Source organism: Grus americana, chromosome 2 (genome assembly GCF_028858705.1).
Source record: "Grus americana isolate bGruAme1 chromosome 2, bGruAme1.mat, whole genome shotgun sequence".
Taxonomy (NCBI): Eukaryota; Metazoa; Chordata; class Aves; order Gruiformes; family Gruidae; genus Grus; species Grus americana.
The window spans coordinates 147,481,627-147,508,715 of NC_072853.1; the positions used below are offsets into that span (position 1 = coordinate 147,481,627).

Here is a 27,089-nt window from a genome sequence, read left to right on the forward strand (position 1 = left end):
AGATCAGTTACTCACAATCCCTTTGAGGCAAAATCAACTTTGAATTTCTCAACTGTTTTCTACATTTGATGCAAAAACTCTTCATAAGTTTGTAAGCATTTGCCAACTTCTGAGAGAAGAGAGATCTTTATGAATGTTGGTCACTTAGTAATTCTACTCAGTTGTCCTGTTACTTTCTTATCTAATATATTTGCAAGCTATCAGGCAACGAATCCAATCAGTAAGTTAATGATATACGCTTGACTTGCACAGCATGCACCAAATTTTTTTAGTCATAAAACAATGTTATAATTCAGTTAAATATTATCCAAAGGCACACCAGGTTGAAAGTCACTGCTTCACAGAAGCCATATTTCCCTTAAGCTGCAGATTTGGAAAGTGAGGATCTAAAAATATCTTTCAGAGAGATGTGTATAAATACAGCTTTTTCAAAGACTTTTCATGACAAATACTAGACAGAGTAATTCTTTTCCAAGTGAAAGCTTGGATAGTAGCATAGCCCATGAACAGATTCATATTCTTCTGTGCATTATATTGCTTTGCTCTGGTAGATACTCAGTCATCTACAGGAGGCGAATGCCGGTGGGGTGATGGCTCCTCTGCTCCATCTGGGGAACTGTGCATTTTCACCAACCAGTCTGGAGGGACCAGTGATGAGAAACAAGGTAAGTCTCAGTGGACTTCATCGTAAGTGTGATACGGTTAGATAACTGAACATGGCAGGAGAGAGAACTGGGGGGGTTAATGTTACAAAAATACTCAGGAAATATTTTTTCTTCACCCTCTTCATCTGATTTTCTAAGACAGTTTCTTCCTGCTCCAATCTGATTTTTTCCTGCATATTTTTCAACCTCTATACAGTGCAACTCTTTCACAGATCTCCATACAGATATTATGCAGCAAAGCAAGTGTTTCTTCATCCACTTAAAATTCAATGGTGCTTTAACATGCATTACTTTTTTTTTTTTTTTCTTAATTCATAGTCAAAGTTTTTGCTGAAATTCAGGTATGATCCAAAATACCTAAATCAAGGCATAAGCAACAGCAGGGGTTTTTTCCTCTTTTTTTTTTTTTTTTTTTTCTCTTTCTAGGTTAGGCAAGGGGGAAACATTTTCTTGAAATCATGAACTGATAGTCCTAGCTTAATCTTTGTTAGATTCAGAGGTTATGAATATGGTTGCTGCTGTTTCCCTTAAAGGAAAGATCTAAGCAGTGAGAGTGAATTTTAACTGCTACAGTCTGAGTAAACTTGCATCAGAAATCTACTATTTCAGAACACTGTAACACAAAATCAGGCTGCAAATGATTTCATATGATGGATAATATAGTCCTGCTCTTTGAGGATCTTTGTTCTGGAGTGTGAGGAAGAGCTTAGATTTATCAAAAATTCTAATTTTAACTAAAAGCTTATCTAAGTTCTTCCACTCACTGTGCAACAAAGGAAGCTACTATATTTGTTGGGGTTTGGAGCTTTGGCTTTAAATTCAAAATAGATGGTCTTTAGATGAACCTGAGTGTTTCTGTGCGTGCTGAAAAATGTTAATTACAGCATGTTAGTGATCAGTGCATTCAGATGAAATCTAGGAGAAAGAACAGTAACTTAAATCTGAATCCCGCAAATTCTGTCTGTGTGCCCAGATACGTGGGCTTTTTCTTCTTCCAATATGTCTCCCTGTTTCATCCAGGCATGCAGGTATGTGTTTGGAACAGGAGTCTAGAATCTCCTCTAGGATACTTGGGGTTTGTTCCTCTGAAAATAAGACAATTGCTAAGACTGTATTGGATACCAGTACATTTTGTAACTTTTTTGTGCTGTATTAAAATGTATTAAATGCCAGTGGCTGGAAGTTATGCCTGTTGAATCCCCTGATGTGTTACTAACACATCTCAGGTTAGCATATTTTTTTATCACTATGCCTAGAGATCGTTATGCTACGTTTCACTGCATAGCCTTGAAATCCTCATTGTGCTTGGTCTTGGTCTCCCTAGAAAAGAGCATTTCCTCCAGGCAGCACTTTCTATTATGATTGCAGAATATGCAGCAAGAGATGCATTCTTCCGTTAATTTTTATGGAGGCTTTTTACACTTTTTTGTTGAGTGAATACTGCTATAGACAAATGCTTATACAAAAGCAGAGAAATTAAAGTTGTCCCAAAGACTAGAAAAGATTAGAAAAATGGGCCTATAGGCTGTGTGAAAGACCTAATTACCAGATAATGTTGTATGCAAATTAGGGATGAGCAAGAGGTGTGGAACTAGTCTCTGAGTGACAGGCTGTGGATGCTGGGGCTGCTTGGATAATGCTCTGGATCACTCCAGGAGAGAAGTTAGCTGTCAGACATGAAGATACAGATCAAGGTGTCAATTGAAGATTCATCCTGCTGCCATCCACTCTTCTTATTTGGGATTATTGCAAAATTATTTTTCTATTTAGGTTTCAGCTCTCGCATCTCCTGTTCATGATGAGTTCCTGCTGTTTCCTCTGGGCTCTACTCAGGTTTAAGGATGTTTCTGCACTGAAAATATATCAATGCTGGAATTTCAGATGATGCGTTTTTATTGTCATTTTGGACTTCATATGTGGTTGGTTTGTGCTTTGCCACAACGTTGGAAAGGATCAGAATAAACTCTACAGTCATTTTTTACCTCTGAACTACTATTGCAAAATATTCACTAGGGGATGACTAATAACTAACTACTCTTAAAAATATTTTGCTCCCAGAACATCCCAAAACTCAGAATATATACACATGCAGACTTGACATAGAACCTTAAACTGCAGTCTATTTCTGTGAGACTTGGAATTTTTTCTTAGAGTTTATTTAAATATTTGTTTTGTTAACAGGAAATTCTGCAAAAAATATCTAGAATATCCCACACGTTTCTTCCTGCCGGCCTTTTAATCTCTAAGCAGTGACTTTATCTTTGTAAATCTATCTTCCAGCAAATTTACATTGATTTGCTTTCAAGTTATATTTTCTCTGAAAATTAATATTGCCTTGGAAAATAATCATGAATGATCAAGTTTAGTTTTGGGGGGTTTTGTTTGTGGTTTTTATTTATTTATTTAAAAAGGTACTGTTCTTGCTATTTTGTGCATATTGATTTTAAATTGTTTTCTCAGCTATGAGAAAATTCCTGAGGAAATATTTAACATGATTTGGTGCATTTCATGTAATGTGAAGCAGACATGCCTCAGCAGCATTTGTGCTTTTGATGAACCGCTGACATGCTTTTCAGCCACTTAAAGAGCTAAGGAATAAAAGCAGCAATAAAAAGTTGGCTGATGAATCAGCCAATCTGCACATTAACTTGAGTCTGAAATGCTTATATGAATTATATCTATTTTCCCCTCTCTCACCTTATAATTAACTGTTGCAGTAAGTTGATGTGAATATGAAAGCCATGAAATTGGACATCATAGTGTGATTATAAATGTTGCAGTTGCAACTTTATTTAAAATGATTAGTGAACTGTGATAATATAGAATAGATTGAAAGCATTAGTGAGGGCCTGGAGTGAGCACCAATTTGAGAGGGAGCGCAAAGGTATCGTAGCTCTCGTGTCTAACCAGAATCCTGATTAGAAGGCAGCACGTTAGCCTATCCTCCTCTGCTGTGTAAGAGAAAATGCGAGTGAACTAAAAGTTTCCACACAGTGCATGAAAGTTGCAGACAGTCCCACAAACCTGCCCGTCTGCTTGAGGTGAAGTTGCAATAAGCTTGCTCTTTCCAGATGCATCTGATTAGACTTTTCTTTTTTTTTTTTTTTTTTTTTTTTTTAAAATCCTTCCCCCACTACAACAAGTGGTTCAAGGAATGGGGCTGTCCAGCCTGTCAGGCACATGCAAACTCTTTCAGTGGTGAGGCACTGGAACAGGTTGCCCAGAGAGGTTGTGCATGCCCCATCCCTGGCAGCGTTCAAGGCCAGGTTGGATGAGGCTTTGGGCAACGTGGTCTAGTGGAGGGTGTCCCTGCCCGCAGCAGGGGGGTTGGAACTAGATGATCTTTGAGGTCCCTTCCAACCCAAACCATTCTAGGATTCAGCTTTGATGCAATGGAAAAAGAGCTATCTGACACCAGAGCAGAAACAAACATCTGCCCCTCCCTCTCAGTAAACAATTATTTATTGAGTGGCATACCCACCTCAAATTCCCTGAATGAACTGGTACACCAAAGTGGGTCCTGTGCCAGAAAGACATGTCCTGTCTCCCTTTCCTAACCTATGCTGCCCTACAGGGCAGTGTGGAAGAGGAAGAAGCAGTCCTTTCCCACCACACTGCTATGTGCACTGGAAGACAAAAGATCAGAGGAAAGGCAAACGGGGAGACTCATTCTGAGGACTTGTTTCAGCTCTTTGAACAGTGTGGTTTCTGCTTTAATGCAGCAGCTTAGTAAAGACAATGAGCACTGGTAAACTTTGGAGCGTGTCAGATGATGAGAGCCTCACCATTCTGTTATTAGGCCCTGGGGGGCTTCTGGGACTGGGCTTACAGTCCAAGTTCCTGAAAAACTGCAGATTGCAAAATGGTGAAATAAACGGTAGTTGAATAAAAAAAATATTTCTTATATCTGGTTATTTCCTGGTGTTAAGCCTTTGGTTTTTTTATGCAAGAACCCTGAATAAACAGAGGATATACTGAAATTCTTCAGCTGACAGCTGCAGTATATTTTAAGAACAGCCTTTACATATAAGCTATGCTAGCTTGGAAAGTTTCCTACAAGTAGGTAGCTACACACATATTTGTGAAGAAAAAAGGATATCTTACAGTGATATAATATAAATGGACTGGCTTGGGTTTGCTTTGGTGAGGGGAGGGCTTGGTGATTTGTTTTGGTTTTTTTCATTTTCCGTTGTCTCTCTTCCACTGCCCTGTTTCTCTTTGTTCATGATTTTAAAATTCTGGTGTTTCTTACTTATTCTAGCTTGCAGCGTTTCTGTGTGCTAATTAAATAGGAAGTAATGGTGAGAACATGTCCCTTTGCTTCTGTTTTTGAGGTTTTAATTTTTTGTTTATTTGTTTGAATTCAGATTCCTCCTGTCAAAAGTGTGATTTTGAAACTGATCTATGCAAAGGTCTTCATGAGTTGCATTTACAGCCTGGATGGATAAGAAGGAACGGTCGATCTGGTATTGGACCACCATACTCTGATCACAATGGGAATGACAGTGGTAAGAATCCTCATGTTCTTTGAAGGAACCGTGGGCTCTTAAAGATTATGTAGTTCTTTATTTTATTTGCTTGATTTTACTAATTTCTTGAGAGTGCAGTTGGATTCTGCCACATGTTTTCTGAGTGCTCATGTCCAGGTGATTGTAATTACAATAACCCAGAATTTCAGGAAAAAAAACAATATTCCAGAAAGCAATTCTTGTTATCATGGAGGAGCAACTAATCAGTCATCAAGAGTCATGTTTATGTGCCTGAGTGACCTTTACCTGTTTTGGAGATATCAGATGACAATTTCAGTCTTGATGGTTGCAAAGTTTAGAAATGAGTATTGACTACCCCATTTTGAGATGTATTTTCATCTCTTCTTGGATTGGTGAATGCCCAGAGTGTGTGTATTGATTATCTCTGGCTAATATTACTGCTCCAAATATTTTGAGAGAAGGTGACTTTGAATCTGGGGACAGGAAGAGCTTTGATAGTCTGTTTGAGCCAACTCATCTCTAAATCTTATTACAATTCCACTTTGCATCAAAGACTGTCCCTCAACTCAGTAATTCATTGTCCCTGTCCTCAGATAAAATATGTTCCTTGTGCTTGTCCAATTGCCAGGTTAACCCTGCTTTCCGAAACCTGTCTTCTTCTTTCTGTAATATGATTTTCTTCATATATTTTTAGTTTATTGGAGCCAACTTCTTTAGCTGCAGCATGCCTTCTGCTTTTCAAAGCTGTTAGAAAGCTTGTTTGTAAGAAAGCAAGGAAGAAGGGAAAGAATTTGATGGGGACCTCTAATCTCACAGTAACATCGTGAGTTGGTTGAAGTAATCACCCTAAGCTGTTTAATTCTCTTCTCCGTGTTTTCTGTTATTCTCTTTCCCTTTTCTCCACCCACCCCCTCTCACCTCTCCCGTGCACAAGCAGTGATGCAGTAGACCTCAGAGCGAGCACCTGAAGGCAGGCATACAACATTGGAGAGTGTACAAGAATATAACCTTATGTGGAACTGGAGTGTTCTTGTGAGACTCAGTTTCCTAGATGTTTTTCACCTCATTCCCAAACTGTGATTATCTGGGGGTGTGGAAATCTGTACTGTTCTGAAGCAAGCGGCACCTCCTACACATTGCATAAGCTACCAAACAGGTAGAAGTTCCATATAATGATTAATGGGGATTGGTGGTTTAAAGGTGAATGCATGGAAAACTTGCTTAGAAATCAGTAAAATGAAAATGGCACAGAACTTTATTATTTTTTCATAGAAAATACATCAACAACAACAAAAAAACCTTTAAATTTTCCTGCAAATTCTCATTCCACAGCTGACAATTTTTATGATGCTCTGTAATTAGGAAACTTTACCCATGCAATGTACTTCTAACAACTTCATTTTTTTGCTTGTGTATGGCATGCAAGCACATCCTGCAAAAGCCAACACCAATCTTTAATATGTACAGCAAAAAAAAAAAAAAAGAGCATGGCACGGATTAGATAAACTAATATCGAGAATAGCTGAATCAATATCATGACCCACAACTGTTAACAGATATAAATCCCTTCTGTTACACTCTAGTCAAATCTGTTTTCTCAAACCCTTTGCCCCACATTGGGTGCCAAAAAGGACTATTGTGGTTGAACTGCAGCTGGGAACCGAGCACCACGCAGCCGCTCACTCACTCCCTCCAGCAGGACAGTGGAGAGAACTGGAAGGGTAAAAGTGAGAAAACTGGTGGGTTGAGATAAAACAGTTTAATAATTAAAATGAAATAATAATAATTTTGAAAAAACTTAAGGAAAAGAGGAAAAAAAATAACAGAGAAAAATAAAACCCAAGAAAAACAAGTGATGAAAACAATTGCTCACCACTAACTGACCAATGGCCAGCCAGTCCCTGAGCAGTGGCCCCCCTGCCAGTCTCCCCCCTAGTTTTATTGCTGAGCATGACGTCACATGGTATGGACTATCCCTGTGGTCAGTTGGGGTCAGCTGTCCCGTCTGTGTCCCCTCCCAACTCCCTGTGCACCCCCAGCCCACTGGCTGGTGGGGTGGTGTGAGAAGCAGCAAAGGCCTTGGCTCTGTGTAAGCACTGCTCAGCAATAGCTAAAACATCCCTGTGTCATCAATGCCGGTTTCAGCACCAGTCTTGGCTAGAAGTAATTCATTAACCAGGGAACAGTCTTGCTCTAGTTGAAGTTTCTAGGGTTTGTGCTTGATTGGTAGCATAGACCACATCAGGATGTAGCAAAGAACCTAAAAGATATTCTTGCCTATATTCTATAAAAAAAGTGACCTTTATCTTGTGAAGAACTGGTGGGAAGGGTTAAATTTAAACTTACGCAGACACCCAGAGCCAGCAAAAGATTGACAACCATCAACTTCAGGTGTTTGTTACAGAGGAAGCATGCTGTTCAGTGACCTGTATATTCCCATTGCCTTGTTGTGGGTGCTCAGACACCATTGTATCTGCCAGGTCTGAATTGTGTGGTGGCAATTTTAAACTAAGTTATTTTGTTCAGACAACAGAAAGCTCGAATACTTGTACCTATTCAGCTTGCTGAGACGCTGTGTACTCAGATCTGTGAACTGAACGGCTGAGGAAAGTTAAGTGTATTTGGTTATTTTGGTTTTCTACCTGGAGAATGGCTGAACTGCACTTTCATTTTCTGAATGCTGGTTCTAATCATCTAGGAAATATTTATCTCCTTATGGCAGCTATTCAAGTTTTCCCACTGCTGACTCGACAGACTGTGTAATCAGCTTTATGTTGGTTCCTGCCTAAAGAGCAGAAATTATATTGTATGGTGACAATTGAGCAGAGTATGCTCTATGGCAGGGTATTAAAGGGAAGAGTTCCTGCCGTCAGGATAAGTAATTGCACACGCATTAGCAGAAGAGCAAAGATCACTTGGTAGGTGTAACTCCTTTGAAGATGTATGTAATCATTTACTAGAACGTAACAGGTTTTGTTTAGCTCTGTCCCTCCTCATCGTTCTTATTTTCACTGAAAATTTAGTTGAACAGACTAGGCACAGCCACTAAACAAATCCCAAAACAAATCTGTTTTTACTAATTGAAACTTGTTACCTATGCAGAGGTTTAATGTAAAATCATTGTTCAAAGAATTTCTTAAAATTATCATTTCTGCTTCATGTGTAAGACACAAAATTCCTCGTGCAGGTGAAATCTTAGATACATTTGTCTTTAGGGAACTAAAATAAAAACGTTCAAAATTTCATGGAAGTTAAAACAAGAGTGAAACAGATTGGAATGAGGGATAGGGCTCTGCTGAGGCACCAAGCCATCTGTTGCGGGTAGAAGGAATATCCCTGCAGCTGGCAGGCTCTGAGTTGTGCAAGACCTAAAACCTAGGGGGGAGCATGGCCACTGCTCTGGTGGCAGGCTGCAAAACGCTTCTCGGGGAGGGATTGCTCAGCTGGTTCCAGCACCGAGCTACTCTCATGGTCCTTGGTCAGTCGCTTTCCAGTTGCACGCAAGGATGAGAGGTCATAGTGGGTAATTTTGTAAATGAAGTATTTGGATGTTCCTACATATCATCTGATATTTGGGTTCTGTAGTAATCTTTATTTTTAGGTCTTTTTTTCCCTTTCAGTCCCACCCGGCTTTTTTCTCCTTTCTTCACCTTTCTCCTTTCATTTACATATTAAGGTCAGTGGGCAACACTTTACCTGACATTGCTTGGAGTTTGGGAAAAAGGACAGAAGGAAAAGGAAAAGCCAATATTTTTTTTTTCTTTTTTTTTCTCTCGCATTGCATCCTTTAGCATCTAACACCTCTGAAATCTTCAGGTTCAGGAAGAGTCAAATTTTGACTAACAGTATTTGATAATCTAAAATAGGGTGATTGCCTTCCATCTTTTAGAATATCTGAAACAACATTGTCAGGAAGAGACATAATCGGTCAAAAGGCATAGCAACAACCACATTTCACTGACTCTTGTTGAGCTGTTATACTTTCAAGTAAAGCAAAGCTTTAATTTGGACTTGTTTTGTAAATGGAAGGATAATGGTATCTTTAATGGTACTGTGGAGATTCTGAGGACACCCCTTCACATTAGGAGTGTGTACATGGATACCACAACCTCCCCTCTGCCATGAGGCAATGTTCTGAGCAGCCAAAACACAGACCCATGTCTTGTGGAACAGAGGAACACCACAGCCTCCTCTCTCATCTTCCACCACCTCCTTAAAGACTTGAACTGTTGTAATAAATCTGTATTGTTGCTCACAACAAGTTTGCTGTTTAGGCATGAAATATGCAATCTATTCAATAACTGGCATTTAAGCTCTTTGATCAGCTTGCTGAGTTGGTTTTATCTTCGTCCCACAATTTTGCACTTATTGAGTATTCAAGCCATTTGCACATGAAACGTTTTGGAACCCTACTTGAAATTTCAGCAGGAACGTGGAGCAATACTATGTCAATATTCAATATGAATGAAAGCTTGGCAGACAATGGCTACAAGTGTGATATGAATCTTTTCTGGGGAAACACTTCTAGCTGGCTTTTTAGTTATTAATTCATACCTGCTCATGTGCCTTTTCTTGTTTTACTGTAATATTTTATATATCTTATTTCCAAGCTTCTAAGAGTTCTCTCTTATTCCTTTTAACAGCTTATTTCCTCTCATTGTCCTCTGACACGCGAGCCTCTTCTGCAACTTTAAGGACCAATGTTTTCCTTCCAACTGACAAAGAACATGTTTGCCAGGTATGTTGATGAATAGTCCTTGTATTTCATTGTTTGTCATAGTACTTCCCTGGAATAATCAGACCTTCTTTTTGTCCTAGATTACATTTCATTATTGGATCAGTCAAACGAGTGGAACATTGATGGTGGGGCTTCAAAAGCACTCTGAAGATACAATTACAAACATCTGGCAAGATTCAGGAGAACTGCAAAGTCAGTGGAAAGTAAATACCATCACAATCAATAGCACTGAAAAGTATGAGGTTCGTAAATTGAGGTGACTGTAAATTGCATTTGTTAAATGGTTTATAAATTGTGGGGTTTTTTTAATAAGTCAAAACTAAATATTTTGTAAATAGAAAGCATTATCAGGAGGTAAAAGAGAGAGAAGACATTTGGAAGCTCAGGGTTGGCATTAACAAATACTGTTTGTTCTTATCTCTTGGTGGCATTTAAACTAATGCCAAACCGTGCTTAAACTGTGCATGTATCTTAAATAAAACAATCAGTATCATTGCATCATAGATGCCCATAGTGGTGATATACTCTGGATCTTAACTTTCAATACAGTATTCCCTTAACCTCAGTCTAACTGTACCGATAAACTCAAGGTTTAATTTATATAGGAAATACCATTCTGTTCTATAGGGACACTTCAGGTGACAAATACTGTACTTAGCTATTCATTGTAGTTTTGAGCCTTTGTCACAGAACACATGCATTCGGTTTTGTTTTGCTCAAAGCTGCTGAGAAACAGGGCAAGTCTCAGAGGTTATTTAAACGTTTTTACATGTACATTTACACAAAATATTAGCACAGTAAATGTAACTTAGGGCTAAAATATTGTGGTTGATGTATACTCACTATTATGCATAATACTGGAGGGAAACTGGGGAACAGAGGAGAAAATCAGAGGCGTTTCCTCCTACAGTAGTTACTGTGAAGAGTTGGTTAGCATACAAACCTGAAGGCATGAGAGCACAACCTCATTTCAGTAAACCGTATGAGTAACGTAATTACTTGACTCGCAGAGGTAACATTGTGGTAAAGCATCCCACGAGATCTGAATTTTTGAAGTAATGCTTGCTTAACCCTGACTGAGAACATATGTTATAAAATACACAAGTACCAGTGTTGTTACTTGTCAATAACTTACCTCTACCTGATATGAGTGTATGTAGAGTAATGTAAGATTGTACTGGAAGGATTTACTTCTAGATTTAGTTTGTCATCCTTCATATTGTTCAGAAAATTGACTGAATCTGGGAATGGTTAATATAATGTGGCATCTTCTTCCTCTAAATTGCTGGATCAAATCCTAATTAGGTTATTGCTGCAAACCTTGTTATCCTTTGGCCTCTATAATGTGAACTGATGAGCACAGTCCCACTTTAAAGAGGCATGTGTCAAACTTACTGCAGAAATCATTACAACTGGCTAAATAAATGTAGGTGGGCACCTCACCAAACCTAGAGATCGAAGCTGAGCAAACTTTCTTCTTTGGTTGCATATTTTTCCTCCAGTGACAGTTTGCAGGATGCTGGTCATACAACTGAATGCAATTCACTTGCCCTTCTGCACTTGTTCTTTTGGTATGACAAGGTCTTTAGCCTACAGGGCTACCTGTGGCATTTTTCAAGATAAAATTTCAAGCTATGCACAAATAAACTAGAAAAAAAATTGTAATCAAAATTAGTAATCATACTGGTTTATTGCAGCAGCATGTAAAATTCCCATTGCAATGGAACTGTTGGAAATATAAGTTTTTTCCTGTTCCAAACTTCCAAAATAAAAAAAAAAAAAACAAACTTTAACTTTATCATGAACTGACGTCTCATTTTTCTCAAGAAATTTTCATGTTCATTGAATGCTTTAATCATATATTCAGATTTCTTAGTTATAAGATTTCTTAGTGATGATTAAAGTTTCTGTGGAAAAAATGGATAGGAAAAATGAGAGTGCTTGAGTATTTTTGCCAATTTTGCAAGCACACTTGAAGTGAGATTTTAGTTAAAATCAACCTCCGCTGCTTATTTTCTTTGTTCATTTTTATATTGACTATTTAATAGTTTTGTCTTTTCCTACTCGAAACACCCAATAAATCTTATCTCTTTTTCAAAAATATCCACCTGTAGGGAATTCTGAAAGACGAAGATTGCCACTGCTTTAATTACTGAACACACAGGAAGCTCAGTATGTCTGTCTGGGCTGGGTTTTGGAGAGCTGTATCGTGGTTTGCTCTCCTAAACTACTTCCCTCCCTTCTATTGAGAACAAATTTCTGTCTCCTAGACTTTGTTAAGGGAAATGGCTCTGGGCTTAGGGTTCACTTTTGTCTTTGTGCTTGATTCCTGTGCTTTACCTTGGGCTTCGTTGCTGTACCGGGAATCTGTCCCCATAGCAGCACCTGGGGGGGAAGCCCAGCCTGCATTAGACCCCCATCTACATTCCCACTACAGCTTTCCCTGCCACTAATGGAGCTGTAATTTTAATTTGTTCTGATGGCCATAGATATTGCATATTTAGGCAACACTTGTTATGAGCAAATAATGTTACGAGCAAATAGTGTCATTAAGTAGACATTTTCATTACAGATTTTTGGACTGAAGAGCTCTAGACTTTGTGTGAGAAGGAAAACTGAACAATCTCTTGCTCAAATAAATGTGGATGGCAATCATTTTGGTTATTACCAGACTGACTTCCTCAGGGGAGGGCAGATGGGTATCTCTGCCAGATAAAGCCCAGCTAATTATTTTTTGGACTCGAGAGCAGCTGGAGGCATTTAGCATGATTTTCTGTCATTGTGGAAGTAGGGAAGTTAAGGCACAATGAAGAAAAAAATAAACTGACACTTTTCTAGAGATGGGTTCAGAGTTGCTGCACTGCTCCTAGTTCAGTCCATAGTAAACTTTTCATAAACTCCAGGGTATCTGATTCCCCTCAAGGAATGTTATTCGTAAGATTGATTTGTTGGGCTGTTTTGATCGGTGTGGGTTTTGTTGGATCTTCCCATATACTGCGGTTGATCCAGCCCCTTCTATGTCACTGCAGAAAAACTGTGATAGTCTCTACGTTTACAAATATAGATTGAAATCTACCCTAAAGATGGAAATGTAAAATATTTGTAACTTCTTGTGTATAGAAAACTTTTTAGGAAAAAAAAAAAAAAATCACTGCTGTAACATTAGAGCAGAATAACAGTTGACCAAGGACTGCTCAAGGTTTGTTTTGGCTAAAAACTTGATGAAAGGCTTCTGATTAATGGTGTTTGTTGCTCTGACTTTGCTCCAGGTATCTGATAAATTCTGAAAACAACAAGAAAAGGTTTACATTTCCAGTCTCTGGTGGAATAAAGGCTTGATAAAACACAAAATCCTTTGTATTTCTTAACTGTTGTGATCCTTGCTTAGATTTTAATGTATTTTATTGTGGTTTTCAGATCCTTCCTGTTAAATGCTACTTCACTCTTGAGTTAGATTATTAGACTATATATATATATGCTGACAAGCTACAGATATGTGAAAAAGTCAGGATGTTAATCCTCAAAAATTAAGTGCATGATTTGAGTTCTTGTATTTCTAACAGGAACTCTGTGGACTGGACTGGCTTTTCTTGGAAGGTTTTTTTTCTCTTTTCTATGACACCAGTGAATGCCATTTCTTGTTGATTTGCTGTTAATCTCTGCAGGTTATCTTTTGGGGGATGGTGGAGACCCAGAAACAAGATGAAAGTGTTGCCATCGATGATATCGCTTTCAGTGAAGGATGTTCTCTGGCATGTGGTAAGAATACCTGTTTTTCAGGAGACAGGTCATTTTACTTTGTCTTTCCCTTGGATTAGAAGAGAAAACACAAAGGAAAGCCATTTGCTATTCAAAGGCTTTCTTAAGTCCGTAAGTGTTTTCATGTGGCTTATTTTCATTCCTCGAAGCCATCATCTGTCATATCACATCTAAACACAGTTACAAACAATGACAATAAATACCTTAAGAAATCTGGTACAGTATAAATGTAGCTTCCTGCAGCCAAGAGAGCACTAAGGCCTCAGTGGGCAGAAGAGATCTACTGGTTTTGGCCAAAGAATCGACGTGTTCAGCCAGCTCAGGAAAAGCTTTGGAGCCAACTTTAGGGAGATTCCCAAGGCACTTGTGCATATTGTTAAATGCGTGAAGGTCCTGATGCTCAGCTGTGTAGTGGGGCTATCTTGTTCCACTCTGCTACATCCAAGAGCTGTAGTGTTGGGTTGGTCAGCTCTGCAGCCGGACCATCTGTGCATGTCGGGATTCCCTAGGAATACATTTCCTATTTCTCTTTTCAACCCAATGTAATTTCGTGGGAAAGAAATGCTACCCATCCTAACATAAATTATATTGTTGCTGCTCTGTATTACACAAGAAGATTGCACTGTTGCACATATGCCACATCCTCAGGTGAGCATAGTCCTGATTCAAAGCACTCCCTTCGTTTTCCTGCCTCTGAGTTGTAGCACAGGCACTGGGGGTTTGGTCTTTAAATTTAACTTGAGGTATGGAACGCAGTGTTTGACACAGACCAAGCTAGGTTACGTGATTGGTTGTGTGTACTGTTGTCTAAAATAAAGCTCTCTAGATTTCCCACTAGGAAAACCTATTGAAAATGGTGGCATATGGTTATTAATATTAGAGTGCTGAGTAATTGTAGGCAGATCACAGTCGGAGCAAGATAAAATCCTAGTGTGATGATTTAGGCAGGCATACATATTTATTTCAAATGGGATCTATATTGGGGAACTGAAGTTTCAGGTAACTAAACTTGGTATGTAAGTGTCTCCATGTTTCAACTTTCTTACAATGGAGAAATACAGATGCAAATGTTATACAAATATTTTCATTCCAGGGCCCATCTTGCTTTTCTGTTTTGCAGAAGTTTTCTAGCAGTACTACTTAAATGAACAAGGATACTAATTTAAAACTTTGGGCATACTTGTCTATGAACTCAGGCTAAGTTTACAATATGCTTTCTCTGAAAAAATGAATTTCAAACTGACAATGAAAAGAGGACAGATGTGCGATTGTCCCAACTCCTTTCTGTTCCTTGGAGTATTTCTGCAGATGAAAGGGCAGGTTTAAAATGGAAAAAAATTCATTGCTAGATTCTGGCAACCTATATGATTGCTTAACCATTTCCCGCAGGGGGATATAAATCTCTCTGTAAAAATATATCGGCTTTTTTCATAAACAAAGTGCTTCTAAAGCAAACAAAAATGAAAAAAAAAATCAGCTATAGAGATGAAATACTGTCTCGAAGAGATGAAAAAATCAAAAATTTAAACAGAAACAGGGTGGACTCACCAGAACTTATAAATCTAGGTGTTAAACTTACCTTACATGGAAGCTGTTGAAGTATATAGTGTGGCATACAGATTGAGCTGCTGCACTGTTAAGTACCTCAGGTGTATTCTAATAAGAGCCAGTTCTTATCCTGTGCTTCCCCGTTATGAAAAGGCAACTTCATTAGATGACATCTAAATTGCTCACAGCAGCCAAAACCAGGGTCAAAGGATCTTCATTTTCTCCCTGAAAGAGGAATTTTACTACTGAACATTTTCCAATAATTAAAACAAAAGGTCAGATTAATGGTTACTTGAATTTGAAATAATTTTTTTCTCTAGTCCTTGTGGAATGTCTGGGTAAGAAGAGATTTTAAATGAAGACCACTTTAATTACATGAAATTTGTAGTTAAAACTTGCATTTTTAATGTACCCTTTGTGATTTTTAGTCCCAGTGTAAATGCACATAAAAAATAACCTGTGCATTTGTATTCATTAATATGACTGTGCTTTTAGGGTCAGTTTAGGGTGAGTAAAATGGCTTAAGTATCTGTGCTTTCAGGAGTTTCTTGACACAAACTGTGATAGCTAAATGTAAATGTAATTTAGTTAAGGATCCTTGAACGCTTCTGATGATGGGGCATCCACAACTTCTCTGGGCAATCTGCTCCAGTGTCTCACCACCCTCACCATAAAAAAATGTCGTCCTTCTATCCAATCTAAATCTACTCTCTTTCAGTTTAAAACGATTGCCCCTTGTCCTGTCACTACGAATCTTGGTAAAAAGTCTCTTTCCATCTTTCTTATAAGACCTCCTTAAGTATTGCAAGGCTGCAAGGTCTCCATGGATAACAACTCCAACTCTCTCAGCCTTTCTTCATAGGAGAGGTATTCCAACCCTCTGGTCATTTTTGTGGTCCTCCTCTGAACTCAGTCTAATAGGTCCATGTCTTTCTTATGCCAGGGACCCCAGAGCTGGATGCAGTACTCCAGGTGGGGTCTCATGAGAGTAGACTAGACGGGAAGAATCACCTGCCTTGACTTGCTGGCCACAGTTCTTTTAATGTAGCCCAGGACACGGTTGGCTTTCTGGCCTGCAAGTGCACATTGCTGACTCATGTCCAATTTTTCATACACCAGTATCCCCAAGTCCTTCTCTGTAGGGCTGTTCTCAATCAGTTAATGCCCCAGTCTGTACTGATAGTGGTAATTGTCCTGACCCAGGTGCAAGATCTTGAACTTGGCCTTGTTGAATTTCATGAGGTTTACACGGTCCCACTCCTCAAGCCTGTCAAGGTCCCTCTGGATGGCATCCCTTCCCTCTAGCATACCAACCACAGCACTCAGCTTGGTGTCATCTGCAAACTTGCTGACGGTACACTCAATCCCACTATCTATGTTATAATGAAGATATTTAACAGTATTGGACCCCATATGGACCCTTGAAGGACACCACTTGTTACTAGTTTCCAAATGGACATTGAGCCATTGACTGTAACTCTTTGGACATGGCCATCCAGCCAATTCTTTACCCATCTCACAGCCCATCTGACAAATCTCTCCAATTTAGAGATAAGAATATTTGGGGGGCGTACCAAAGGCCTTATAAAAGTCCAGGTAGACAACATCCATAGCTCTTCCCTTGTCCACTGTCCTGGTTTTTGGCTGGGATAGAGTTAATTTTCATTGACATCATATGGTATGGAATACCCCTTTGGCTAGTTTGGGTCAGCTGTCCTGGCTGTGTCCACTCCCAGCTTCTTGTGAAAATTAACTCTATCCTAGCTAAAAACCAGGATGACATGTAATTTTTTATGTTTCCTGGCAGCTCTCTCTGCGGAAGTAAATTCATGAAGGTTGCGATGACTGGCTAATAGTACTGCATCGCTCTGAGAGAATCATCCGTCTTTAGGGAATGATTTCTTAAAATGGTACGGTTAGAGATGGCAGCCTGAAATACTTAGACAGCATTCAGTGATACACAATGCTTTTGAAGTAACCAGTTTAATAAGCATATGTTTCTAATGGGAAGTCATAAATAATGACTTCTTAAGAAGTGATTTGTTTTCTTTGTCTTTTAGCACCACAGACTTCCAGTTTTGAGCTTAGCATGTGCAAGTGGCATTCAGATGAGCCGGCTGAGCCTGCTATGTGGGCACGACTGCAAGCTGGGCACAAGATTGTCTCCTGTCCCTTCCTGAAAGATTGGAGCAACAATACCAAAGGTGGGAAATTTAAGTTAATGCACAATTACTAGCTGTCATTAAAAATATGGTGTTTTTTAGGACAAGGTGGTAACTCAATGTAGAAACAGAACAAAAACATGAAAAGTAATTGCATGTATTTTGTACTTAGCTTTTGCTTTGACCATTTAGTAAGGGTGCTGTGAACACACATGCTGGGAAAACATGAAAGATTTTAATGTAAGAATTCCCATAAAAACTAATAATTGATTTATTCTCCAGTTAATTCTTTGTATCAGATCTATGCAACAATTTGGTGAAATTAAATTAAATCCATCTAAGCCTACAGCCCTTGCGTATGTTTTTTCTGGTTTGTTTGATGCTTGCAGTTTTACTTGTGTAGTCGTACTATGTTTGAGCATACACTCAGGAATTTCGCTTCAAACCTTTAATTAGGGGAGCTGTAGAGAAACATTTATTATAGAGAATAGTTTATTACTCTTAAAAACAAAATTAATCCAGGTGCAATTTTCAGAAGTAAAGAGCAGCACTTGTTTTTGAAGTCACTGTTTAGTGCTTGTCTATGGGTTTATGGGAAAGGTCTTGGAAAGCTTAATGGATATAAATGTCTAAGAGTTGTAATGTGAAATGGAATCGCCTTGCCAGCTAAATGTTTGACTTGTCTACTGAGACTGCCTTCAAAGGGGTTACGTAGCACTAGTTGTAATGGTATAATTTGTGATGTAGTTTTGAAGAACTGATAACGTGGAGATTACCGCTTGAACTCTGAGCCCACAGAAATGGAGTATATGTCATTGATAGCAGCAGAATGAGTGCTTAGATATTGTTTTCATTTTAGAAAGATTTTAAAAATAATTTTTAGCATGCATTTCAACACACTCTAGTAACTATAAGTCAAATTATAATGGAATACCAAGCAGAAGTGCTGGAGTGTATGCATTCTATTAAGACAAATTTTTACATGTTAACATTTATGTCCCACAGTGAGCACATAGACTAGTAAAGCAGATTTTTTTTCTTAGCTTAAAAGAAAAGTCACAGCACCTTTCAATTTCCACTGGGATATCTAACAAAAATAAGACTTTTCATTTGATTGTATTTTAAAGACCTCCCTGAAAGATGTTGTATCACTGCTGTACCTTAACGTGATACCTCAAGGGATAGTAATGGGTATAGATTTCCCTTTTATGGCAATAATGTGCTGGCAGAAAAGATCCTGAAATTCTGTAAATGGCTTTTACAGGACCAGGTCACAGGCAATGTCTGTTGAAACAGAACACATTTTGAAACGTCTGTTGTATAGGTGCTTGGGCATTACTGTATAAAAATATACAGGTAACTGAGTAGGCTGAACATATAACACAAACAACTGCCTGGGGACATTCCCTGTGCTTCCATGTCATAATGGAAAAAAGAAAACATGAGAAGAAATAAGTGTCAAAACCACACACAGAATTTAATTCATCATTAACATTGGAAAGTACTGAAAACTCTCAAATATGATTGCTCACCTCTCGACATATTCAGTATTTCTATTCATGCAGATCTGTTAAGGCATAAAGGAAGGGGTTGAATATTAACTAAAATTCTAAAAAACTAAAGAAATCATATGCAAACTGCAAAAATGCCATGCTTGAGGGCTCCAACTTGCAATGCAAATAGAGCTTGACTAAGCTTTAGTTTCTGATTTTGATCAAAGCTTTCACTACTATAAATAGAAGAGGAGTAAGAAACTAAATTATAAAGCAGAGGTCTAGACAATTATATTTATAAAGAAAGGATTGCTTATAGTCTTTGAATAATCCTCCTTTCCTGGTATTCTTAAATTTAATAAAATACTTTCTGTCCTTGGCAGACTTTTTTTCTTTGTTCTTTTATTGCTTCTTTTCTCCAGTGTTGTATTGTAGGCACTTTCTCTATAACTTCTCCTCTTAATTTCTCTAGTGACAAAAGTTCTTACAGAGGTTTTATATTCCTCTGCAATACTGTTGAGAAAATACTTTGTTGTTGTTGTTTTCTTTGTTGATATTTCCAGCATGTTAGGTAGTTTCCACAGTTCACTTTTCACATTGGGTTAATCTGGTTTCCTGCATCTGGGGTAATATTTTAATAAGAAACTAATGAAACCAATTCTCTGCATAACAAAAACAAAGATTATGAGATGCAAAAAGAAATCAAAAGAAGCACCATGGCTTTTCAACCCAACATTTCAGATAACAAATTATAAAAATCCCTGAAGTTTAAATCTGAAAGAACAGCCAAATCATTAGATTATGTGATTCTATTACATTACTCTTTTTTCTTTTTTTTTTTTTTTTAAGATTTCATCCATGACTTGTAAGTGTGTGAAAATTCACCTGTAAAGAGTAGAAACAATGGCAGTTTGATTTGACCTCTTCTTTCCTCAGAATGGTTGACTTGGGAAAGTTGCAGAGGACTAGTTCAGAGACTGAACAGTTCTTTGTTGGGGAAGAGAACTTGCCAGAAAAGAAAAGGTCCCACTCTGTGGCTCAGTTTTAACTAAAGGCTCAGTTGTTGCTCTAAAACTAGTAGCATAGATTCAAAGTCATGTATTTTGTGAAATAAAAAAAACCCAACAACAACAAAACATTAATTAAAGCAGGAGTAACAAATTATTTGAGTCAGAAAATGGTTAACATAGAGCCAAGCAGCTAAATATTTATAGGCTTTGAGTTTTCTGTGTAGCAGGATACAGGCAGGTTCACTAGCCCCCCTTCCCACCCCCCCAGCTCTAGGAAGAGACTGGGCCACCTCAGACAGTAAGTTGTAAGCTCTGCTTCTAGTTGGGCTCCGTTGCTGTCGGTGACTGATCTTTCCCCAGGACTCCAAGATTTTGCTTACAACAGACAAAATTTTTCTTCAAAACTGAAAGAAACAAGACTGTCTATCTCAAACCTGATTAAGCAGCCACATGGGGAAAATAAAAAACTTTATAGAAAGTTATTAAATTCTACACTCTTTGTCCTGGCAACGATCCCAGCATCTCTTGCCAGAAATACACACATCTCTGTGACTCGATAACCCTACTGCCACATTGGCAGGAATGAAATGGCTTTTCTGGGATTCCCGTTCTACTTCTAAAAACATGGGGAAGTTTGGCACTTCAGAAACAGAAAGTCATGGAAATTCAAGAGAGCAAGAAGGTCAGGGCATAAACACAGCAATATGCTATGCAATGTATTGGACTGAGGGAAATTCAAACCTTAGAGAAGAGCTACAAAGTTTGTAACAAATGAAAGAATAACTTTCCTAATACTGTTAATCTTTAGAAAGCTGCTCAATAGATGTTGGCTATAAGGTAATAATAATAAAAAAAAAATCCCCAGAAGAGGGGAAACAAATAAGTAGGTTAGCATAGTTTATTGCCTGTCCAGTTAAACTGACATGGTTCTACTTTTACAGGTTATAGAGAAGAGGGAAAATAATAATAATAAAAAAAAAAAATCAGCATTTTCAGGACAGGAGTTTCTGGAGTCTTCATTTCTGAAAGTAGACCTCAATTTGCCTCAGAAGCATTCACAATACTTGCATAAAATATATTCCCTGAAGAACAGTCCATATCCCTTGTGGACACACATTCTGGATGTTTTATAGAACTTTTGTTTATCTAGTGCTGTTCACTTGCTTTCTTATCTAAAAATCATGTCAGCTCCACTTTGCCCTGTTTGTAAGATTCAGGAACTTGAACTGAAAGAGGGAAAGGAATGTTAATTGTCATTAGGCTCAGAAAATAAAATTGGTTGCTTTTATAATGGTGTCAGACAATTCTGAAATTAGATAAAGAATGGGTAGTGTAAATTCTAATGTTGATGCATATTTCTCTTCTGCACAAGGCAGTAACTGTAAAAGCATAGATGTTTTGTTGATCTCTGTCAAACAGAATGCTGGGTTAAATCTGTAATGTTTCTTTATATCAAGGTTAGCCCGTGTGGCATGAAATTACAGACCATGTAAAATATTGCATAAGGCCAAGAGTAAACTGGCAACAAAAGGAATGTGGTCCCTTATAAAAATTGAATGTTTTCCTTGTGAAATGGTACTTTATTCCTTCAGCTTGAAATAGATTGTGTAACACTTGCATTTGAGATAAGTTGTATTTAGAGACATGAACACAGAAACAGCGGACTTAAGACCTTTAATCAGCCTTGTTTATTATTTTAATAGCTGCTTTAGAAGGCAGCAAAATGCTCAGTGACTCAGGAGAGGAAAAAAAAGACCTGATATATTTGATAAAAAGTATTTAGCCTTTTTATTTCTGACAAATAAAAGACACTGTTGAGGGGATGGAGTACTCCTTTAGATCTCTGCAGGAATGCTTTTATAAGGGGCAGTAGGTCAAGAAGAGCACAAATTGCTTTTCTGCTTTAGATGGAAAGACAATATGCTTCCAACATTTTGTTGCAGAAATTCTGGCTGAGAAGCAAAGAACCTTGACAACATGGTGGAGATGCTACTGCCTCCTGTAGCACTAAGGCAGAATGCTCCCCCCAACCCTCCCCCCCCTCCTTTTTTTTTAATTTTGAAGAGTCTACAGAAGTATTACTGTAAAAAAAAAATGGAAACCATAGTGGAAGATGGAAGAAAGCCCAGTTTCCAAATATATTTGTGATTAGGTATTGAATGGCTGTAAATGTAAGGAGGGTGAGCTGAATGGGGGACTGCTTACAGCTTCCAATATGCAAAGTAACAACTTCAAGATGCTATCAACTGATGTAATTCTTGGTTCCTGGGGCTATCTGGGAGTAAAATGAAGATATATATCTTTTTGATAGGAAACACTTAGATGACATGCAAGTCACATCATCAGCATAACAATCAGATTCCATTGTTGCAGGCATGGGTCCATGGTTTAATTACGGGAAAACAGTCCTTATTTTCATAGACTGAGAAAAAAAATATATGTTTTGTGAAAAAGCACACTTTTTTTTTTTTTATTTTTTCAGGCCATTTTGAGTGGTTAGAAGCTAATGACAATGCATTATACAAAAGCGCTTATCTTAACAGCTCCATGTGTCATTGCTCCAGCAAGAACTGCCATTTTCAGTTTCATTACTCCATGGCAGACAGCAGCGTTCTCAAGGCGGTACTGTTAACTAATCAGGTAAGGAGAAACATGCATTCATTTTCAAAGGGTAAAGATACGGCAGACCAGGTGTTACCAGCCGAAACGCAAGGAAGTACGTGTGCTAGCGCATGCCTGCCCCCTAAGTTAGTTTGTGCGGAACAGGAACTTGGTATCGTTCCACTGATCTATGCGATTGTAAAACCTGGGTGTTTGCCATCTCAGCTATAAACTAATTTGATGGGTGAGTGTTCTGCAATAAGACTTCAAGGACAAACACCAGCTACTACAGAATTAAATAATTTGAGGATTTCAGGGAAAAAATAATCTATAGTAACAGTTTTTCTAGCCTTCTTCCATTCTGGAAGTGGGAAAATAAGTGATTTTCTCTATGGAGACACAGAAAAAAAGGAAAGTTGCTGGCTCAGGATGGATGTCTGGAAGCTAAGCTCTTGCTTAGCCACCTGATTTCCTTCGCTCATGTTTTAGAGCTCTAATTTTCCTATTCTTCTACCTATTAGTATATAAAATAGCCATGCCCAACTGAAACACAAATGCCAGTTGAGCAATGATAACTATTTCCATCTTTCTTACCTCCCTTGCCTTGTGGAGGGTTTCTGCTGCTAGAATGTTCCCTTTTGAAAGTCTTGTTTAATAACTTAATATTGATACTATTGTACTGCTATTTAATGAAAGCAAGACCAGTACAGATTGTCTCATTAAGTTAATGGCTCTTATATCTTGGAGTTGAACTATTTTCACCCAACGATACAAGTATTTAAAAAGACAGATCCATTTCATTCACAAAGATAAGATGAAAAAACCCCTGAGGTGTAAAACTACTAAGGGGTCTAAATATAGGATAAGGTAATGGAAACATCTTATTTCTTTCCCACGGTGACTTCGAATATTCGTGAAAACAGCTCCAGGCTCTTGCTCATTTTTCGTTTATAAAAGGGAATAGTTGTGTTTTTCCATGACCCATTACTGTACCAGGGAATTGTAACATAATCAGTGTTCTGGTCAGAATGCATGGAGATTTGTGACATAGTACTTGCCAATAAATTCCCGGGTATGATGCCCATGGCAAGCTCGAGACAGACTAGGAATACTGATGTCTATGATTCAACTAAGTAGCATCAATGGATCTGATTTAAGAGTTTTCTTTCCCTGAAAACATAGCAAATCATGTGATCAAAACACACGAGAAAACTGGCGTTTGAGTTCCCATAGAACTGAGCGCCTAAATGGAATTCATTATTAATCAGTCCCTTACAACTGTATTAGAAGAATGATTTTGGCAGTTACTACATCAGTTCAGTCTACTGTGTTTCCACAGCTTCTCTTAGCCCTTTGATGTTTTAGTTATTTAATTTCTCCTTCAGTCAGAAGTGTATTTATTACACATAGACTTATTTGAGGCCGACATGAGTTACTCATACTGCAAAATTTGCCAGAAAAACCTTCAGAAACATAAGCTGGTCTGGTAACTTTAAAATCAAAACCCTATAGACTCATATTTAAGACTTCTTAAACTGAATTGAAGGAAGGGGTAGATTTTACACAGTTTGCTACTGAATCGTTATGTCGTTTATGGAAGACAAATGAATCTTCAAAACTAACCAAATACTGAGAAACAGAAGTGAGAGTCTTCACTCTTCTGACCCTGGAGGACAACAGAGCTGCTGTCCTGGAGGCTGTCATTCAGAATAACCTCTCAGCTGCACAGTCCAGTACCATGCAGTTTCCCTGCACCCCCTTTTACTGTTTTTATTGATCAGAACCTCTCATCTCTGAATAACTCTCGTTATGTCCCAGTACCACCAGGCCTGATGCAAACGGAGACTGGATTACTTTTAACGTACGGTTCTCAGGACAGTTCTTGGACAAGCACACAGATGTTGCAAAAGTATCCCTAGCCTTCCTTACCCTTTCAACACAGAGGCCAAACATGAGTGAACGTATTTTCTAATATAGACATTATGACACCAGTTGGAAGACACAGAATTTAAATTGTTCTTGAGTGCAAAGAAGAATAGGGAAAATGGAATCTTTTTGCCAACAGTAACCTGTTGCTGACTTATATTTAACTTGCAGTCCATGATAATCTGCAGAACTTCTCCTGTTTTATTGCTGGCTTAGCAAAGTTGTTCTTCCTTCAATACTACTGCATTTGATAATTTGATGTTTCTTTCCTAACTGTGATTCATATGTCTGAAATTTGTGTTATTGGTTTGAAACTGGTTTTTGTATATTGAGATGATTTTAAATTCTAATGATGTCCCTTCAGAGTGCTTGTAATTCCTCCCATTTTAGTGTTATCCACATTTTTTTTTTAATCTAATTTCTCATTACGCTATCACAACAGTTAGTCAGCACTATAATTACATCAGGCCCTGGAACAGACCTATGCAGAGCCCTATTATAATTTTCTTTCAGTTTAATAGAAAACTATTGACAGCTCCTCTTTTAAATAAGGTCCCACTCCTATTTCTACACCCATTTTACAGTAATTTCATCTGCACCAAATCTCTTCAATTTGCTTAAAGAATGTCCTGTGAGATTATGTTAAAATCCTTAATAAAGTAATTTGTACTTTTTCAAGTCTGTTTATGATGAAAAAATAAAATAAAAATTACACTGGCTGAATGTGACTTGCTCTTCATCAGAAGCAGCTAATGTAGGTTTCTCACTTCCTAATTCTCTAGCTGCTTACAAGATTATTAGCAATTTATTCCAGTGTCTTATGAGTTGCCAACCTTCAGCTGATTGGCTATAATTGCATAGTCTGTATTTTTCCCTTAACTGTAATATATATTCTTTGTTCTCCCAGTTCTCTAGTTTCCCACACATTCTCCTCAAGTTCTCAAGAGTTAGTTGTTGATAATAAGATATTCCTTCCATTATATAACTTTTACTTAAAACTTCCTGATTCCCTTCCAGTTTCAGTATTTCTGGCTTATATATATTTGTAATGCCGTTCTTCTATTCCAGTCCATGTTTGCATTCACATTTGGCATTATTAACTGTCTTACTAACATAAAATGTAAACAATATTAACTGTCTGATAAGTTTTAATCTTTTCTGTGAAAACTGAAATGAAAGAAGATAATATTGACTTCAGTCTATCATTTGCCATTCATCACTTGCTCATTCCTCCCATTAAGTAATGGGCTTATACTTATTCCTTTTATCTGCTTAAACTTTAGATCTTGTATGGCTTACAAAACAGATAGAAATTAAACAATGTAATGTGGATGTGGTCTACCTAGATAATTTCAACTGATGTTTATATGTACAAACATATTTATCATAGAATCGTTTAGGTTGGAAAAGACCTTTAAGATTGTTGAGTCCAACTGTTAACCTGGCACTGCCAAGTCCACCACTAAACCATGTCCATCAGCACCACATCTACACGTCTTTTTAATGCCTCCAGGGATGGGGACTCAACCACATCCTTGGGCAGCCTGTTCCAATGATTGGTAACCCTTTGGGGGAAGAAATTTTTCCTAATATCCAATCTAAACCTCCCCTGGTGCAACTTGAGGCCATTTCCTCTCGTCCTATCACTTGTGACTTGGGAGAAGAGACCAACACCCACCTGGCTACAACCTCCTTTCAGGTAGTTGCAGAGAGCGATAAGGTCTCCCCTCAGCCTCCTTTTCTCCAGACTAAACAACCCCAATTCCCTCAGCCGCTCCTCATAAGACTTGTGCTCCAGACCCTTCACCAGCTTCGTTGCCCTTCTCTGGACGTGCTCCAGCACCTCAATGTCTTTCTTGTAGCGAGGAGCCCTAAACTGAACACAGTACTTGAGGTGTGGCCTCACAGGGGCACAATCACTTCCCTAGTCCTGCTGGCCACACTGTTTCTGATACAAGCCAAGATGCTGTTGGCCTTCTTGGCCACCTGGGCACACTGCTGGCTCATGTTCAGCTGGCTGTCGACCAACACCTCCAAGTCCTTTTCTGCTGGGCACCTTTCCAGCCACTCTTCCCCAAGCCTGTAGTGTTGCATGGGGTTGTTGTGACCCAGGTGTGGGACATGGCATGGAGCCTTGTTGAACCTCATACAGTTGCCTCAGCCCATCGATCCAGCCTGTCCAGATCCCTCCTTAGACCCTTCCTACCCTCAGGCAGATCAATACACCTGCCCAACTTGGTGTCGTCTGCAAACTTACTGAGGGTGCATTCCATCCCCTCATTCAGATCATTGATAAAGATATTAAAGAGAAGTGGCCCCAGGGGAGCACTGCTTGTGAGTGGCCACCAACTGGATTTGACTCCGTTCACTACAACTCTTTGCACCTGGCCATCCAGCCAGTTTTTTACCCAGAGAAGTGTACACATGTCCAAACCATGAGCAGCCACTTTCTCTAGGAGAATGTTGTGGGAAACAACGTCAAAGGCTTTACTAAAGTCTAGATAGACAATATCCACAGCCTTTCCCTCATCCACTAAGCAGGTCACCTTGTCATAGAAGGAGATTGGGTTAGTGAAGCAGGACCTGCCTTTCATGAACCCATGCTGACTGAGCCTGATCCCCTGGTTGTCCTGTACATGCCATGTGATGACACTCAAGATGATCTGCTCCATAACCTTCCCCTGCACGGAAGTCAGA

At 38.5% G+C, this 27,089-nt stretch overlaps 1 protein-coding gene across 1 annotated transcript in view; it reads left to right on the top strand.

Moving 5' to 3' along the window:
- The first annotated feature begins 376 nt into the window (after positions 1–376).
- The window catches only part of MALRD1 (MAM and LDL receptor class A domain containing 1), a 280,047-nt gene continuing 253,334 nt past the window's right edge, over positions 377–27,089 (top strand). Inside the window, exons 1-7 of the mRNA XM_054818588.1 lie at positions 377–665; positions 5,033–5,173; positions 9,799–9,893; positions 9,974–10,135; positions 13,559–13,652; positions 17,261–17,404; positions 22,348–22,505. Coding sequence (XP_054674563.1) covers positions 503–665; positions 5,033–5,173; positions 9,799–9,893; positions 9,974–10,135; positions 13,559–13,652; positions 17,261–17,404; positions 22,348–22,505 — 957 coding nt within the window. The 5' untranslated portion in view covers positions 377–502. The remainder of the gene's footprint in view (positions 666–5,032; positions 5,174–9,798; positions 9,894–9,973; positions 10,136–13,558; positions 13,653–17,260; positions 17,405–22,347; positions 22,506–27,089) is intronic.